This window comes from Strongylocentrotus purpuratus, unplaced genomic scaffold, assembly GCF_000002235.5.
Source record: "Strongylocentrotus purpuratus isolate Spur 01 unplaced genomic scaffold, Spur_5.0 spur5_scaffold_6, whole genome shotgun sequence".
NCBI lineage: Eukaryota > Metazoa > Echinodermata > Echinoidea > Camarodonta > Strongylocentrotidae > Strongylocentrotus > Strongylocentrotus purpuratus.
Window position 1 is genome coordinate 15,023,681 of NW_022145612.1, and position 16,984 is coordinate 15,040,664.

Genomic DNA, 16,984 nt, shown 5'->3' on the forward strand with positions numbered 1-16,984 from the left:
GTAGGATAGGGAGAGTAATCCCCTTCTGTTTGATGAAGGGAATAAAACAGTTCGCTATATAACAAAAAAAAACCTCACTGTTCATCCACCCGGAGGGGGAGCGTCCTATATAGGCTCCTTCAGGAGCTCCTTCAGCGACCTCCAGGCTGAGCCTCACACCGGGAAAGACCATCATCGGGGAAGGTAGGTGCCATCTGATGACATGTTGGCAAGGACCGTTATTTCCCTCTTGTCGCTGTTGCCAACTGAGGTGACAACCCGCTCTCCTTTCCTCTCGAGGACTCTCTCCATCCTCCCCCCACCTAAAACAAAGCTGGATTCATCACAAGTTGATTATACCATCTTGAGATTAACTCGATCGACAGCACAGCCCTCTCTTTCCCCAGGAGTTGGGGGGTTCTCATTACCAGCTCTGGATGGCGATTCTGGAATTTTCTCATCCAGGTCTTCCCTGGAAGGTTTTCCTTGAAGGGCGTGTCTCTCCCGTCATCATCTAGGATCTTTTTCACAGTCTGAAAGGAGGGGAAAATAGGGAATGAAGGATAACGAGGTAAAACACTTTTTCTTACATATTTGTTATTCTATCAGGGTATTATTAAGAATTGCTGAGTCACTTAACGTTTCTGGTAATATATAACAGTCTCACCCTCTTTTAATCAAGAGTAAGATATGAAGTGAACAATGAGATTACTTGCTTTTTAGAATGAAGAAGGAGTAATCAGATTGGACTAGTCTATTCACTCTTTGGATGCCACATTCATTCATGGTACAGGAAGCTATTTTTCTACTTTTTAAATTATTTTACAATGATGTAAAAAGCATTATGTGACGTGAATGTTAGAAATTACTCCACAGATCCGATTCAAGAAGTATATATAAACTTTGAAAACAAAATGGGACCTTCTGCCTTTTAGCCAGGCATTCAGCATATTAGAATGAAACATAAAGAGCCGGCTGGGAGAGCTGTTTAACAACTGAGATAACTTGCTCGTATAAATTAACAATTATTTAATTAAAAGAAATGTTGTTATACCTGTCTGAGATCTCTCTGGGTTTGTCCGTACCCGATTTTCGCCATCCTAACAACCCATTCAGCGATGCATACTTCCTCAGCGTTGGTGAGGTATGGGCTCGGCCCACTACGGCAATTTAACGGAACCCTATCGGCCACCTAAAAAGAAATATTAAACAAAAAGACATTAATTTTGGTGGTAGAAATACATATAATCAGTATAACATAGCTACAAAGCTCTGAAACAAAGGCCCCCCCCCCCCCCGTCTCCATATCGTCACCATTAGAAGATCAATTCAAAGTACGGAGAAGAACTTTAGTGAAACCATTAATATAATCATCTATCAAGCACTGCCACGTTGATATTCGTAGTTTAACACCAATAGTAACCTAGGGATAAACATATATATTATTGTTATTAAATTAATTGATAATGATAATGTTTATTAATTATATATTATTACAATTCATAATTAGATTCTAGACCTCTATTGCAAATCTTACGAAAGACATAGTCTATAGAACAATTTCTTTTTTGATAATCACCTTAATTGTTATCTGATAGTATTTTTGCATAACTTTATTTTAAACATATTTTTTTATATAATGATAAGATCAACTGCATGGCTTTATTATATTTAATGTACCTTATCCTGAAGGGTGGATCTTGGAACATTATAAACTCGAGCAGAAAAATTGTGAGCGTCAGTTGCAAAATGGTTGCGATAGAGAAAGGACCGGAGTCCCAGAGCTCCAGTTTACGAGAGATTTTACCTTAACTACAACGAATTAAAAAATGATCGAGGTCTAGGTAAGTCCCTATCGCCTTAGCTGCACGCGTTAGAAAGCGCTAAATTGGACTCGACGTCTAACATGTCAAATTTTAAAGGGAAATTAGGAGCAGCAGTACTTACGTGTGATCACCGAATCTTTGCAGCTTCGTCCACGGTACCTGGGGATATCGTTATGCAGTACCTGTGAATTTCTCTTCCGAGCTCGAGCGAAGATAGAAAACAAGAAGTGCCGAAGTGGCCGAAAACTGAAGCTGGCCGAATACCGGCTCCTTCACTCTATATGCATTTTGTGACTTGATCAGGTTGCTATATAGGGCAAAGCGATGCTGTAAATCATTTATGAATCAAATGTATGTTGTACATACATTAGTGCAGATTTAATTTTGAATAGCAGCAACACAGACTATACCCTTTAGAGCATACACTAATACTTGATATTTACAGGAATGATTGTGTAACACAAACTACTTTTAAAACCAATTTTATCACCTGTCATCGCATTATTATCAAGACCTGAATTTCAATGAAATCTATGACAAGACCTACCTCTTCTTTGAAAACAATATCATCATCTTCATCCTCTGCCCCTCCTTTGGTGTTGCTCCCCATCTGTAGGGCATTGGCAATGTTCTGATGGAAGAATTCCTCCAATGGCTAAAGGGAAAAGGAGAGGTAGAAGTACATGTATAATGAATGGCTTCATTAGACAATACTCTGAAGTAAACCTTACATTGTCGTTTTTTGTTGTTGGGTAATTTCAATGGTGATTAAACATTTAATCTCAACTTTTAAAAAAGTAGAATGTGTTTAAGTAAACATATCGGTAGGTAATGCAAGCTATATTTAACAATTGTAAGTATAAAAAGAAAGAAACCAGGACATTATTTCACACAACCATCATAAGTACAAACTCGCTGACAACCCATTGAAAAGAGTACTTTACAACTAACACAAGTTTCAATGGACTTGTACTTAGGACGGCTTCTTTAGAAGATAGCCTGGTACCTATGCAAGTATAGTCTCTTGAGAAAATACATTTAATTGACATGCACTGTGTACAAATCAGGTAACAGATCAATAGTATTTTTGTTAAACTCTACTTCAGAAAGGCAAAACCTTTAATTTCATCATCCAATTAAACTTTAAACCTCTGATAAATTTGGCTGGGGCCATATACTGACTTTGAGCTTTCAAATAATTGATGTCATTGTTTCAACATTTGTTAAAGTTTCATCAGCTAAAGATCACTTCAAATGATGAATAGCTAAACTTACCAAGCTAGACTTCCTTCGATAACCCTTCCCTGCTGGCATCCCAGGGGAATCTAAGGCTGCTACGGCATCATCCAAGTCAAACGAGGGTTTGAAACCTGGACGCAAGATCCTGCTAGGGGTACTCTCTCTGCCGCCGGGAGTCTGACCTTTGACCTGGTCTACAGTCTTGTTCGTGATTGGCTGCTTCACCATCTCGAGGGATTTGTTCCTGATGGGCCGACCTGCAGGAGTGGATGCTTTGGACATCTCCTGCACAAGAGACTTCTCATTGATTGTCACACTCTTGGGTGTCTTCGGAGGATGATCCTCAGAAGGCTTTTCTGGTTGCTTCTGCAATGATGGGGGTTTCGTTTGTGCTGGAGGGGCTTCTTCAGCTTTCGGTGATTCCTTTCGTGGTGATGGGTCCTCTTTGGTTGAAGTAGAAAGGTCAGTTGATGCTTTCTGTGGAAGGTCAACAAGATAGTTCTTCTCTGGCCGTTTCTTCCCCGTCCTAGCGCAGTCCAGCAGCCAACTATTCAAAGCAAAGATGAATATTTTAGGGTCAAGTAACCAATGCATCCAAAACCATTACAAACACAAAAGTGAGTGGCCTTTTAGGGAATAAGGAGAGCTTAAATAGTAAAGCCTTAGGAATAATAACATAAAAACATACAATGTCTGCAAACTTCTAAAAGCATCATCAATTGTCCATCTCAATTGAGTACATATCTTTCCACACATGAAAATCTTTTAACAAATGCAAATAAAAACAGACTACCTACAAGGAGATGAGAGTAAAAGGAGGACAAAATCATTTGAACATTTAAATAATTACAAGCCAAGACCACAAAGGGAAGAACTTAATAACAGCCTCACTGAAAATCAAACATGAATATTCCTCCTTTTCTGAAATGAGAGCACATGAGAGACAAAGAATAACCAATATTAAGCTTCTCCTTACTGTCTAGTAACAGCGGGCACCTTCCACTTCTTAGCAGCCACATACTTGGTACCCTCAGGGTCTCTTAGCAGCAGGTGAGTGTTTGCTTCAAGGTTGTTGACAGCTTTCCTAACAAAGTACTCCTGACACCGTGCTCCAAGCAGCTCAGCAATGTGCAGGAGACAGTCACGCTCCACATAGCAGTACTGACTACAGCAGTAGAAGGAAAGGTGGGAAGTTGTTCCACATTACAAACTTATCAAGCTAAACTTTCAATTTTCTTCTTTTTCGCTGAGAGAAGACATAAATAAATAATATATTGCCTCATTTTTGGAGCAGTTGTATTGCAACACAGAAACAGAAAAGGCTATTGGTATTCTAACCCATTGTTACAAAATTATTTCAATCCCATGGGCTTTCATACAGGAGCCACCCTGTTTCCTCCACAGGAACTGGAACATCTATTACCAGATTAGCTCTTTTTACAATGAAAGTTATGCTTTCTGTAACTTTCTTTTATGTAGAATGTACAGCCGGTCTCAATACTGTGAGATACCGCATATATTCTATTCTAGGAAATCTCTTCAGTGAAACTTATTTGTTCTCATGTTTTCAAACTATATGCATATCAAAAATCAGACCTGCAAATTATATTGATAAACTGTTCTAATATATTAGTCTTTTCTTCTACCAGTTTTATCCATGCTCCGATGCCACATACAGCTATTAATTATAACTTTTTTTGTCAAACCTCCATACAGAAGAGACCGCTCTACAAGAAGTACAAACCTTATAGATATGACACAATCCCGTAACGGCATGGCTTCCTTCATGATGGGGATAGGAGTGAAGAGATCATTGCTGGACGGTTCCAACAGCGCCTCTCCTTCCAAAGACATCTGTAGCCAGCAGTTAGTCACTATCTCACCTACAGTGATCTTGACAGGTGAACCAATGATAGGAACCACTGCGTAGTCAGGGATGGTTCGTGTGTTGAGGGGTAATACCACACCTGAAAGAGAGAATATATAATGAAGATTGCATGGTGAGGAATCTTACTTGATCACAGTGGAATATAACTTGACTACAAATTGGCACTAATGGTACATGCACCAATACCAAATTCAGGGAATTCTACATAAAGTAAAAATTCAGGGAATTCATCATAATTTTTTGAAACAAAATATACCACTCCTGTCCGTAATTGACTGAAGAATTTCTTACGCCCACATAAATAGGAATCAGCCAGTTCCCATCATGAAATTGGATAATGAGTGACTTCATCACAACATGCTAGCCTACAGTCACATCAACATAGATGAGATTATCATGTGGGAAGCAAACAGTAATGGTAATTTGTTTGAAAATGAACACTGCCAGAGGAACTTCTGTGCTCAACTACATAAACCCTATACCTCTCACATTTTTGGGGGGTGGGGGGGGGGGGGGGGGCAAGGGTGCAAAAAGATTACTGACAACAGACTTACCTCCTTGACTAGGGATCATTTCACACACTTCATGATATTGCTCAGGAGGGAAACCAGTAACAACAAACTTCTTCCCTGCAAAGATTCCACTCCTTTCTCCATCTCCCTCATCCTCTCCTCCTTCGTTCTCATCTATCTGTGTCTCATCATCATCATCATCATCATCATCATCTCCTCTGCTCTTATTTTCATCACCCAGAGTTCTGTCTGTGTTTTCTTCTTGAATCATCGTGGAGTCGTTGCCTCCTGCACCTGAACGTAATCCAATCAATGAAACATTCAATGGTTAATACAGTGAAACCTGTTTATTAAGATCACACAAAAAAGACACGAAAAGTGGTCTTTATAGGCAGGTGGTATTTGTGTACAGGTTTCTTTAGTACATGTTTCAATGAGAAACCATTTTCAAGGGAAACAAAAAATGTGGCCTTTGTAGACAGGTGGTCACTAAAGCAAGTTTGACTGTATTTATAATGATATAACTCACTCCTAGATTCTAATCAAATGATTGACCATATGCAGTCATGTGTGATTCATTTACTGAGACTATTACGAGTTTCCAGCACTTTTACTTTCACTTTTCACATTGACGGGTGTAGAGGTGAAAATGCTAATCTCTGTGTGCGTGCTAAAGTAAGCCTATTCAACTCGGAGTAAATAGATTTTTCAGCGAATCAAATAACAAAGATCTCTGAGTTTTGATGTATAAAACAAATGATGTGCGATTTCGTTTGGTCATAACAAGATCTATCAGCGCTTGTTCAGGCCTTGGATTTACCTTTCTTACTCGGCCCAATGGCTTTGTCAATTGATGCAAACAGCCTCAACTTGAGTGCGGATAGATCGTACAATGAACTCGATCGTATGCAGAAGCGAAGCAGAGTTCTAGAGATGAGCCTGACCATTCAGAAGCAAAGCAGAATTCTAGAGATGAGACTGACCATTCAGAAGCAAAGCAGAGTTCTAGAGATGAGACTGACCATTCAGAAGCAAAGCGAGTTCTAGAGATGGGACTGACCATTCAGAAGCAAAGCAGAGTTCTAGAGATTGGCCTGACCATGCAGAAGCAAAGCAGAGTACTAGAGATTGGCCTGACCATGCAGAAGCAAAGCAGAGTACTAGAGATTGGCCTGACCATTCAGAAGCAAAGCAGAGTTCTAGAGATGGGCCTGACCATGCAGAAGCAAAGCAGAGTTCTAGAGATGAGACTGACCATTCAGAAGCAAAGCAGAGTTCTAGAGATGGGCCTGACCATGCAGAAGCAAAGCAGAGTTCTAGAGATTGGCCTGACCATGCAGAAGCAAAGCAGAGTACTAGAGATGGGCCTGACCATGCAGAAGCAAAGCAGAGTTCTAGAGATGAGACTGACCATTCAGAAGCAAAGCAGAGTTCTAGAGATGGGACTGACCATTCAGAAGCAAAGCAGAGTTCTAGAGATTGGCCTGACCATGCAGAAGCAAAGCAGAGTACTAGAGATGGGCCTGACCATGCAGAAGCAAAGCAGAGTTCTAGAGATGAGACTGACCATTCAGAAGCAAAGCAGAGTTCTAGAGATGGGCCTGACCATGCAGAAGCAAAGCAGAGTTCTAGAGATGAGACTGACCATTTAGAAGCAAAGCAGAGTTCTAGAGATGAGACTGACCATTCAGAAGCAAAGCAGAGTTCTAGAGATGGGCCTGACCATTCAGAAGCAAAGCAGAGTTCTAGAGATTGGCCTGACCATGCAGAAGCAAAGCAGAGTTCTAGAGATTGGCCTGACCATGCAGAAGCAAAGCAGAGTTCTAGAGATGGGCCTGACCATTCAGAAGCAAAGCAGAGTTCTAGAGATGGGCCTGACCATTCAGAAGCAAAGCAGAGTTCTAGAGATTGGCCTGACCATGCAGAAGCAAAGCAGAGTACTAGAGATGGGCCTGACCATGCAGAAGCAAAGCAGAGTTCTAGAGATGAGACTGACCATTCAGAAGCAAAGCAGAGTTCTAGAGATGGGCCTGACCATGCAGAAGCAAAGCAGAGTTCTAGAGATGAGACTGACCATGCAGAAGCAAAGCAGAGTTCTAGAGATGGGCCTGACCATTCAGAAGCAAAGCAGAGTTCTAGAGATTGGCCTGACCATGCAGAAGCAAAGCAGGTGAATCATCCTAAGGATGAAGCAGAGAGCATTTTTCATTACACTCACCTAGATGAGTTGCCACTGACATCACAAGAGATTGCTACTGCTACAGCTAAGGACCCAGTTCTATCACAAGGGTTGCAGTATACACAGAGAGGTTGGCCCAACTCAGTGGATGATGATGGTCTTAAACCATATTTTCATCGACGACATGAGCTTTCAGTGGAGCAAGATGTCTTAATATGGGGACTAAGAGTCATCATACCAGATTGTCTGAAGACCAAGATGCTGACAGAACTACATGATGGTCACACCGGTATGAGTCGTATGAAGAGCTTGGCTAGAATTTTTTCTTCTGGTGGCCTAATTTGGACAAGAACATTGAATCACTCTGAAGGAATTGTCACACTTGTATCAATATGTGGAGTCAACCCACGTAAGCGCCGCTTCATTCATGGAAATGGCCTTTAAGAGTTTGGGAGCGAGTTCATGCAGATTTTGCAGAGCTAGATGGCCAACATTTCTTCTTACTAGTTGATGTTTACTCCAAATGGATGGAAGTCTATCCAATGAGAACTACAACAACTAGTGCTATGATTGATGTACTACGGCACATATTTGCTACCCATGGACTTCCTGAACACTTTGTATCAGATAATGGACAACAATTCATTTCTGCACAGCTCGCTGAGTTCTTCGAGAAAAATGGGGTGAATCACATTTGAGTTCCACCTTATCATCCTTCTTCTAACGGAGCTGCTGAACGTTGCGTTCAAACCTTGAAGCAGAATCTGAAGGCATACAAGGAGAGTGGTTTGACTACTCAACATCAGATTGCCAACTTTCTCTTCACTTATCGCAACACTCCACATTCCCTAACAGGATGCACACCAGCTGAATTACTGTTGAAGAGACAACCACGTACCCATATGAGTCTCATTACACATTCCTTGGCTGAAACAGTAGAAAAGAAGCAGGCTGCTGCCAAGAGAACACATGACAGAGGACGTACCAGCATTTGTCAGTTTTCACCTGGTCAGCGTGTCATGATACGTGCATACAGAGGAAAAAAACAAGTGGGACTATGGAACCATTGTGCAAGCTTTGGGACCAGTAAGATATGTTGTTCAAGTTGGTGATAAACAAAAACAGGTTCATCTTGATCAAATCATAAGAGGACCCATTAATGACCTTCCTCCATCTACCTTAGAGGATGACGATGATATACCCATTACACTAGCATCACATGACCAGTCTGATTGACCAACATCACCTCCTCGGGAACAAACTACATCCGCAGGGAGAATAAACAGGAATCATGTTTGTGATTGACGTACACCGAACAGGCTGGATTATAAGTAACTATAGAGAGGAGCAGAATGCATGCATATATTTGTTTTAACTCCAAGAAGGAACCTTTTAAAATGCATGTGTTAATTCATTGATTTTGTTGGATCTCCATGTGGAGCAGCATATGACTTATTTGACTCACTACCAGGAGGTATCAATATTTTGGGCTAAGATGGAAACTTTGAAAGTCCTTGAAAAAAGAAAATTTCATTTTGACGATATCGTGATGAATCTATGAGATACATGGAATTATGGAAATGATATTTTATTTTGATGATGCTGAACAAACAATGTGATGCAGAAGGAGTGTTATGTATATAGAACAACATAATAGACATGCCAGCTGCAATGCATACCAATGTAATGTACATGCCAATGTAATGTCCATAGCAGCCAGTGACAATAGGACAATAGATGGATACCTGAATAGCATACCATTACCACTATAGGAAGAATGTCACTGCTGTAAACTTCCAAGCCACTTCACTACCAGCAGCCAAGTAGAAAGGACACTCCCTTAGCTCTCAGGTAAAGCACACATGTTATAGTGCATCAGAGATACAACAGTTCAGGCCGTGGATTTACCTTTCTTACTCGGCCCAATGGCTTTGTCAATCGATGCAAACAGCCTCAACTTGAGTGCGGATAGATTGTACAATGAACTCGATCGTATGCATCATTTGTATAGTATGAACGCATGGTGACCTGCTTTAGCTACCGTCTACAAAGACATATTTTTTGTTTCCCTCTACGCTTGTTTAGATATGACAGGGAATAATTTTCCTGGTATCGCATCGCAATTTGCTATGCATTTTTGCATGACTGCTATACAAAATATCTTTTGTGTAGCAGTTTTCTTCCATAGAAATGTACAGAATTTCATTTGAAATATTTATCCATCGGCTGAAATTGCTAATCAAAAAATTTGAGGAAAATTATTCCCTGTATGATGCTGTAAACTGCCACAAAAATGAAAATGAATGTCAACTGCGAGCAAGAAAGGTCTAGCCCATATTCACTGAGCTGCGCGTTATAAGATAGAAGTGTGAAGCATATTACAATTTACGTCATCATTCAAATTTGTTAAAATATTGAGAAATTGTGATTTTGCTGCGTCATATCTGAACGAGTCTTTCCACTGTAATTCTTGTTGAACCCTGAACCTGCATACAAAGACCACCTTATAAAAGACATCTTTCTTGTCTCTATTTAGACAATTAGACGGTGATGACAGTCAAATTTGACCGATTGCGATATATAACGCTGATCTCAACAATAACATCTCGAGAAGTCTTTATATTCAGATTTGACTGTGCCATATGCAACCCAAATAAATCCTTGTTCTCAAGTTACATATATTGCCATTAAATTGCTTCCATCTACATAAATTAATTCAGTTTGTAATGGATTATGCAAGATGCTGGGCAATCGTCCATTCATAAAGATACATCTCTAAAAACAAGCTTTAGATATTTACCCTTGTATTTATAAGGACTTTGAAATCAAAAGCTTACACTTGCTCAATTTCCCAAAATATGCATTTAGCTTCCTCAGAGGAATTGAATCCTTTCTAAACAGGTGTACTTTCTGCAAGTCTGATGCTTATTAATCAATTTAGGCTACCAAACAAATCCACAGGGATAAAACCCAAGGATCCCAAATTTAAATTTTCATTGTGGGGAAACATTAAAACAATCTCTCCTTGACAATTATAAAAAGTGAAACAAGCACCTGGTTCCTGTTTAAGTCATTTTTTTTTTTTTTTTTTCCTCCAGGTATTCATAGCTTGAAAAAACAAAAATCACCTGTGGATGTAGCATTTGGTAAGTACTGGCTCAATATATCTTCTTCTTCTACAGTGTGTTCATCAGACTTCTTCCTTGCACCTACTTTAGATACTCTCTTTGGTTGTTGATTACCAGGAAGTCTAAACAATGGACAAGCAAAACAAGTGCAATGTATTAACTTTACAAGAAAAAGGAAAATATATCTTTTAACTCAACATAAACAATTACTGAACTACATCATAAAAGCAAATTGTTGTCTATTTTGGTAGTTAAAGAAAAAACACAAATTACATTAACAATGGAGACATATTACATTCTTTGCAATTAATTCTCCCTAATTTCATTACTTCCAAACAAATGAGAAGCTTTAAGATAGTTTCTTGGCAATGAATTTAATGCCAGACTATATAAATCACAATTTGAACACATAGCAAAACCAAAAGAATGTTGCAACAATATGTGCCATCAACTGAGTCAATAGCCCCTTCACCTATTGGTCCTACAACCATAACCTTTTAATTGCATAGCATGACATACAGCTAAATCTTGGGAAACAATGATCTGTGGGACCAACAGGCCATCCCATACCACACATCACCACGGGTAATAAAATAGGCCAAGGATTTATTTTTTCTTCTTCTTCTTTCTTTAGTTTCCTTTTTTTGTAAAACTAGCAATGGGGAAAGGACCACATCCTAAATGAAACATCATTAAGGATATTATTGGCAAATCAAGAGGTTCCTGATTGTAATAATTTTCAACCACAAATTCTTTTAAGAAAAAAAATGAATGAAATTGGATTACTTGAAAGTGATTTCATTCTCCTTGCCAGCCTCTTCAACATCCAGGATATCCTTGAGCAGAAAGTCACCTTCAGAGACTTGTCTGCCTTGCTTAGCACACTCTAGCAACCAGTGGACGGACACTAATAATGGCCTGGTGAAAAAAAGGGAAAGTCACAAAAATTATGTATTTCATTATATAACACAAGCATTATTTAAAGGAAACTTCTTCCTAAAGATTAAAGGCTTCGTTTAACAATGTTAAATCTGAGATGCACGGCCTACGTGTAATCAGTGTCTGTGATATGGTGTAATATTGAAGCCCTAATAAAAAATTGTGCTTCAAAATGATCAAGAAGTGCCTCAAAAAATTAAAAATCTTTGAGTGACCGGTTTTACCATACTCTTTTCCCCCAATAGACAGTAGTGTTATGAACACCGTTTGGCAAACGCAAAATTTGGTTTCGATTTCAAATATCTTGATAATCAGACAGGCGATCGAGTTGTAAAAGTCATGGGGTTCCTGACTGACCTAAAGGTTTATAATGATCATTGCAGCATGAGCTAAATACAGGACTTTGTTTCAGAATCTGAGACAAAGTTACCGGATCCCTTAAGTGTAGGTATGCTGAAATATGAGATTTATTCTTGCCTATTGATGTACAATATTCCTTAAGAAAATGTGAAAAGATATATATAAATGCAGATATTCTTAGCATTCTTATTTTCTTGATAATGTGACATGCCAGGCGAACTTGTACATATATCATGCACCAAGCCTTAGTTGGAAAGACTTTTTAGTTCAATAACAAAAGCTTTACTTTTCAATGAGTCAAAATCATAGCTGAGAAGGTAAAACTTATATTTGGTGAAAACTATATAAACAAGGGAAGAATTGTAAGTCGTTTATTAAAAAATGTTCAAATATAGCAGATAACAAATCTATTTCATTTATACATATGCCTTTGTGCCTCAATACACATTATTTAAGTCACCTGTTACGAATAAATGTATCTCAATAGTCAAGATTCAAATTGCATACATTAGATGGTGCTTGGTAGGACAAACATTATGGCTTGCCCTACCATGCATTAGTTGTATAATTATGCAATACACATGGACACCGACTACTACCGTATGTGGCATTAAAGATAAAGGTAAGTTCTGGTAATGCGATTGCGTTGTGAAAGAAAAGGTGTGGAATGGATCAGAAAAAGTTGATCATATAGCATGTAAATATTGGTGTGTACTGCAAGGTTCTGGAGTCATCAAAATCATCATAAATTTGGCCCAGTCTTGGTAAAGTAACAATCACTGTACACAGAAAGATGTACCGGTATATGGGACAACACAAATGGTGTCGGGGCTAGTACTACCTTGATTTCCTTATTTTTCTATGCTCATTACTCAGCCAGTATACATTTTCTTCCAAAATTGTTTGGCACAAATTTATTTGTAATCTTGAACATTCAGTGCAAGTTTCGTTAGATTATGTGAGAATTCATTTTCTTTTTTTTACCAGAACTCAAGTTTATCTCTAAAGATAAACTTGAGTTCTGGTTCATGGTTATAATTTCTATTATTTTCAAGTATAATCAACTTATTTTGAATGTCCATTCACTCTTCTAATTGTTCATTTGGTGTTGCAAGTCTTATTGGCTAGCTTTTAAACTACATCCCCTCAAAGTCTGGTAATTTCTTGAAATCTTTGATTTAACATTCATCTGAAAATTTGCAGATAATTATGAAACTCAGCACAGGTACAGTATGTGCAATGATTTGTAATTATTTTGATATCGTTGTCTATTTAATATCATTATTCTAAGACAGTTTTTTTGCACACTGGTAACCTCAACATCAGAAATATATTGATGCAAAAATTCTTTATTCTCGAGTTATGACGGGATTCTGCTACATAATTTCTTTAAAATCCAATGATTCACCTTTCATACGTTACACCCTACTCAAAATGAACACAGTCACCATCATCCAACTTTGCTAAAAATTTACATACATGGTATGTCCAACGAAGAGCTACAAAGGTGGTGCCTAGTCTGAAGAATCTTCCATACGAAACACGTCTGAGATACCTGAAGCTACCATCTCTTGCCCATTGCAGAAAGAGAGGAGATATGATTGACGTTTACAAGTACCTCCATGGCTTATACACCACTCAGACAAACCTACCACATTTATGCAAGGAAAACAGAACACGAGGCCATACTCTGAAACTAGAGAAGACATCAGGAAATTCTTTTTTTCGAATAGAGTAGTGGACACATGGAATAGCCTATCTGAAGAAGTGGTTAATGCCCCATCTGTAAATGCCTTCAAAAACAAACTTGATAACTATTGGAAGAAATCACCTTCAGTATATGACTTTGAAAGTTAATAGAAGAATGCAGAACTATTCCACCCTCCACACACACACCTCGACACAAAACCACAACAAACAGAAGTATTGTTTCAAAAGAATTCAATCGATCGATGAACAGGCTCTGTCCTACCAACATCGATGGATTAAAGTAAAGTAAAGTAAAGTAAAGTATTTCTAGATTTTTTTTCCAGTTTTCAAGGATATATTTTGGAAGACTTTTATTACACACGTTTTTTCTGTGTATAATAAATTACTGAAAAGGTAAAACAATTGTGCTTCTATGCTCTTTTAGATAATTATGAATTGGAAATTAATTTTTGACAAAGAAGTTTATCTATGTAGAAGAAAAGATTAGGGAATCTGATTGCTGAATTAATGTGCTGCCTTTTAGTGCAATATACTAGATTTTAGTCTCTCTCTCTCTCTCTCTCTCTCTCTCACATTCTTCTCTTCAATATTTCTTTCTCTGATTAGAATATCTATGAATAATTATTCTATTTCCTTTCTCACCATTCTTCTGAACATTAGTTGATTCCTCTGATTATAACCATCCCTACCTACTACATCACTCGCACTCCTCTCTCTCAGTACTACATGTTTGTCACGCACGCTTTTTTTCTGCAATTCTGGCAGTATAAATTATATATATCTCAAATTTTTATCAGTATGTTTTACCATGTTTGATTGTGATTTTGTATTACTGTAATTGTCAGTTGTCAATTTTTACAATTTGTTATACTGTATACGTCATCAATTCAGCTTTGAATTGCTGCCATTGAAGTTTTTATCTATGAACCATAAGGAATGAATTAATCTTTACAATTTTTATACTGTATACTTCATCAATTCAGCCTTGAATGGCTGCCATTGAAGTTTTTATCTAATAAGCCATTATGAATGAATTAATTTTTACAATTTTTATACTGTATACTTCATCAATTCAGCCTTGAATGGCTGCCATTGAAGTTTTTATCTAAAGCCCCGTCTTGACTGGAAAATAAAGTCGCGACATCCGGACTACATTTACCCCCTTCCAATTAAGACGTGTCAATCGAGGTAAATCTCGCCCTAGACGAGCCAGGGTGATATTTACCCGGGTAAATTACGTCATCGCCCTGAAAAAATGTGTACATGTACACAGCGCGCGCCAGCTGATCACTGGGTGAGGTTTTTGCGGATGGCTGATTAAGACGGTGTCCAAAAGCTCAACCCGTGTTTTACGATCAGACCCCCCCAATGTTTCTCATCCACATGTCGCTCGGGTGAGATCGAAAAAGTTCTATTAAGACGGGGCTTAATAAACCATTATCAAGGATATTCATCCTTGATACAAATCATATCACATATTTATTCCTTTAAAAAAAATTTAAAAACATAGGTCATAAATATCTGTTTTCATTATTTTCCCAAATAGAGTTAAAATTAGCATCTTCTTGCAATTAAAAAGGAAGTAAGACATCCTCATCCTTGCAAATTTGATTCACTCATTACAAAATCTAGTTTCCTCAATTTCATAAATTTGTGATGTCTTTGGTAACACACTTTTTCATGCAAATGAGTTGCTTGTATCATTTGTGGTGCCACTCTCTTTTAATTTTTACATTTTCCAACAGTTTTAGTTAAAGATAAAGATCAGTTCTGGTCATGCGATTGCATTCTGAAAGAAACGTTGTGGAATCGATCAGAAAAGGTTGATCACCTAGCATACAAGTATTGGTGTGAACTGCAAGGTTCTGGAATCAACAAAATGATAAGAAATTTGGCCCAGTATTCGTAAAGTTACAAGCACTGTACACAGAAAGATATGTATATGGGACTATGCAAACGTGCGTTATATCTATCAGGTCCAAATACATAAACTAATTTACCAAATATATCAATAAGTAGGCAACTTCTTGGCAAAATTTGTATCATCACGTATTAGTCAAAACATGTTCTTTCACATGATTGGTAATAAGAGCTTCCAATTCATTTTTTGAGAGGGGGGGGGGGGGGGGGCGTTTCCAAAACTGGTCTTTACCTTTGAATTTAGCCTCAAAATTTCTTGGGCTAATTGTAGGATAAATCTGATGGATTATGATGACTATGTTTCCTGGCCAATAATATATAAATTTCATGAAGTTATCGACTTGTGATGGTTGTGTGAAACAGGCTGTCTCCTTCCTGACATCTCTGTAGGTCGCAGACAAAGATACGACAGTCATGGGGGGTGTTTCACAAAGACTAAGATCGACTTTAAGATGGACTTAGCTATGGCAGGCCATTCATGCCACTGTTTGCTATAATACCTTTTACTGAAATTGGTCTCTCAAAGAACGAACAAATCATGGTCACAAATCTAAATTTTTTGATAATTCATTATTGAAGGAAAATATATTGTCTAAAGATCATAATGGTGAGAGCAAACAGTGGCATGAAAGGCCTGTCATAGATAAGTCCAACTTAAAGTCAATCTTAGTCTTTGTGAAACACCCCCATGGAGTTGGTTTCGTGAAACAACCTCCAGGTAGTCTCTGTATTAAAATCTATGGGCACGTGAGAATTCAGAAGTCAACAGGTTGACATTGTTCTTCAGTTATTCATAACCAAATCCCCATTCATATGATCACCTGTTTGGTAAACCCTTCAACTCTTCAACATGCTCCTCTATGTTGTTTCCGATGATAACATGAGACACATTCTCATTTATCTGATTGAAGCGAGTTCCACCTCCTGCATTCACTACTTTACGAAGCTTCTCCAGATGTTGCCCAGAGAACCCACTCAAGAAAATCTGGAGAGAAGGAAAAACAATTTAAATTCAGCTACTTGTAACTAATATTTTTGTTTATCTAATGCATTAACATATGTGAATACTTTGATGCTTTTTACAACGGCATTACAATCCTGCAAGAACCTATACCCTAGAGGCACTTCAAGTGTGATATAGAGATGGAGTGGATGTTTTTAAGAGGCATTACCTAATTTTTTATTTCATGAGCAGACAGATACCTTTACATCTTGAATAACCCATTTATCTTCTATAATGGGAATATATCTGCTCCATAAGATTCTCAGTACCTTTTTAAATACAAAAACATCCAAGACATGTC

The 16,984-nt window shown here is 38.1% G+C and overlaps 1 protein-coding gene across 2 annotated transcripts in view; it reads right to left on the minus strand.

Annotated features, from left to right (window-relative positions):
* Positions 1-16,984, minus strand: part of LOC583151 (DNA topoisomerase 2-binding protein 1) — a 39,929-nt gene that overhangs the window by 12,290 nt on the left and 10,655 nt on the right. For both annotated transcript variants that reach the window (XM_030973221.1, XM_030973222.1), the window contains exons 11-18: positions 16,502-16,665; positions 11,538-11,669; positions 10,752-10,873; positions 5,487-5,738; positions 4,789-5,011; positions 4,021-4,209; positions 3,081-3,591; positions 2,353-2,460 (exon numbers count right to left, since the gene is read on the minus strand). In XM_030973221.1, coding sequence (XP_030829081.1) covers positions 2,353-2,460; positions 3,081-3,591; positions 4,021-4,209; positions 4,789-5,011; positions 5,487-5,738; positions 10,752-10,873; positions 11,538-11,669; positions 16,502-16,665 — 1,701 coding nt within the window. The remainder of the gene's footprint in view (positions 1-2,352; positions 2,461-3,080; positions 3,592-4,020; positions 4,210-4,788; positions 5,012-5,486; positions 5,739-10,751; positions 10,874-11,537; positions 11,670-16,501; positions 16,666-16,984) is intronic.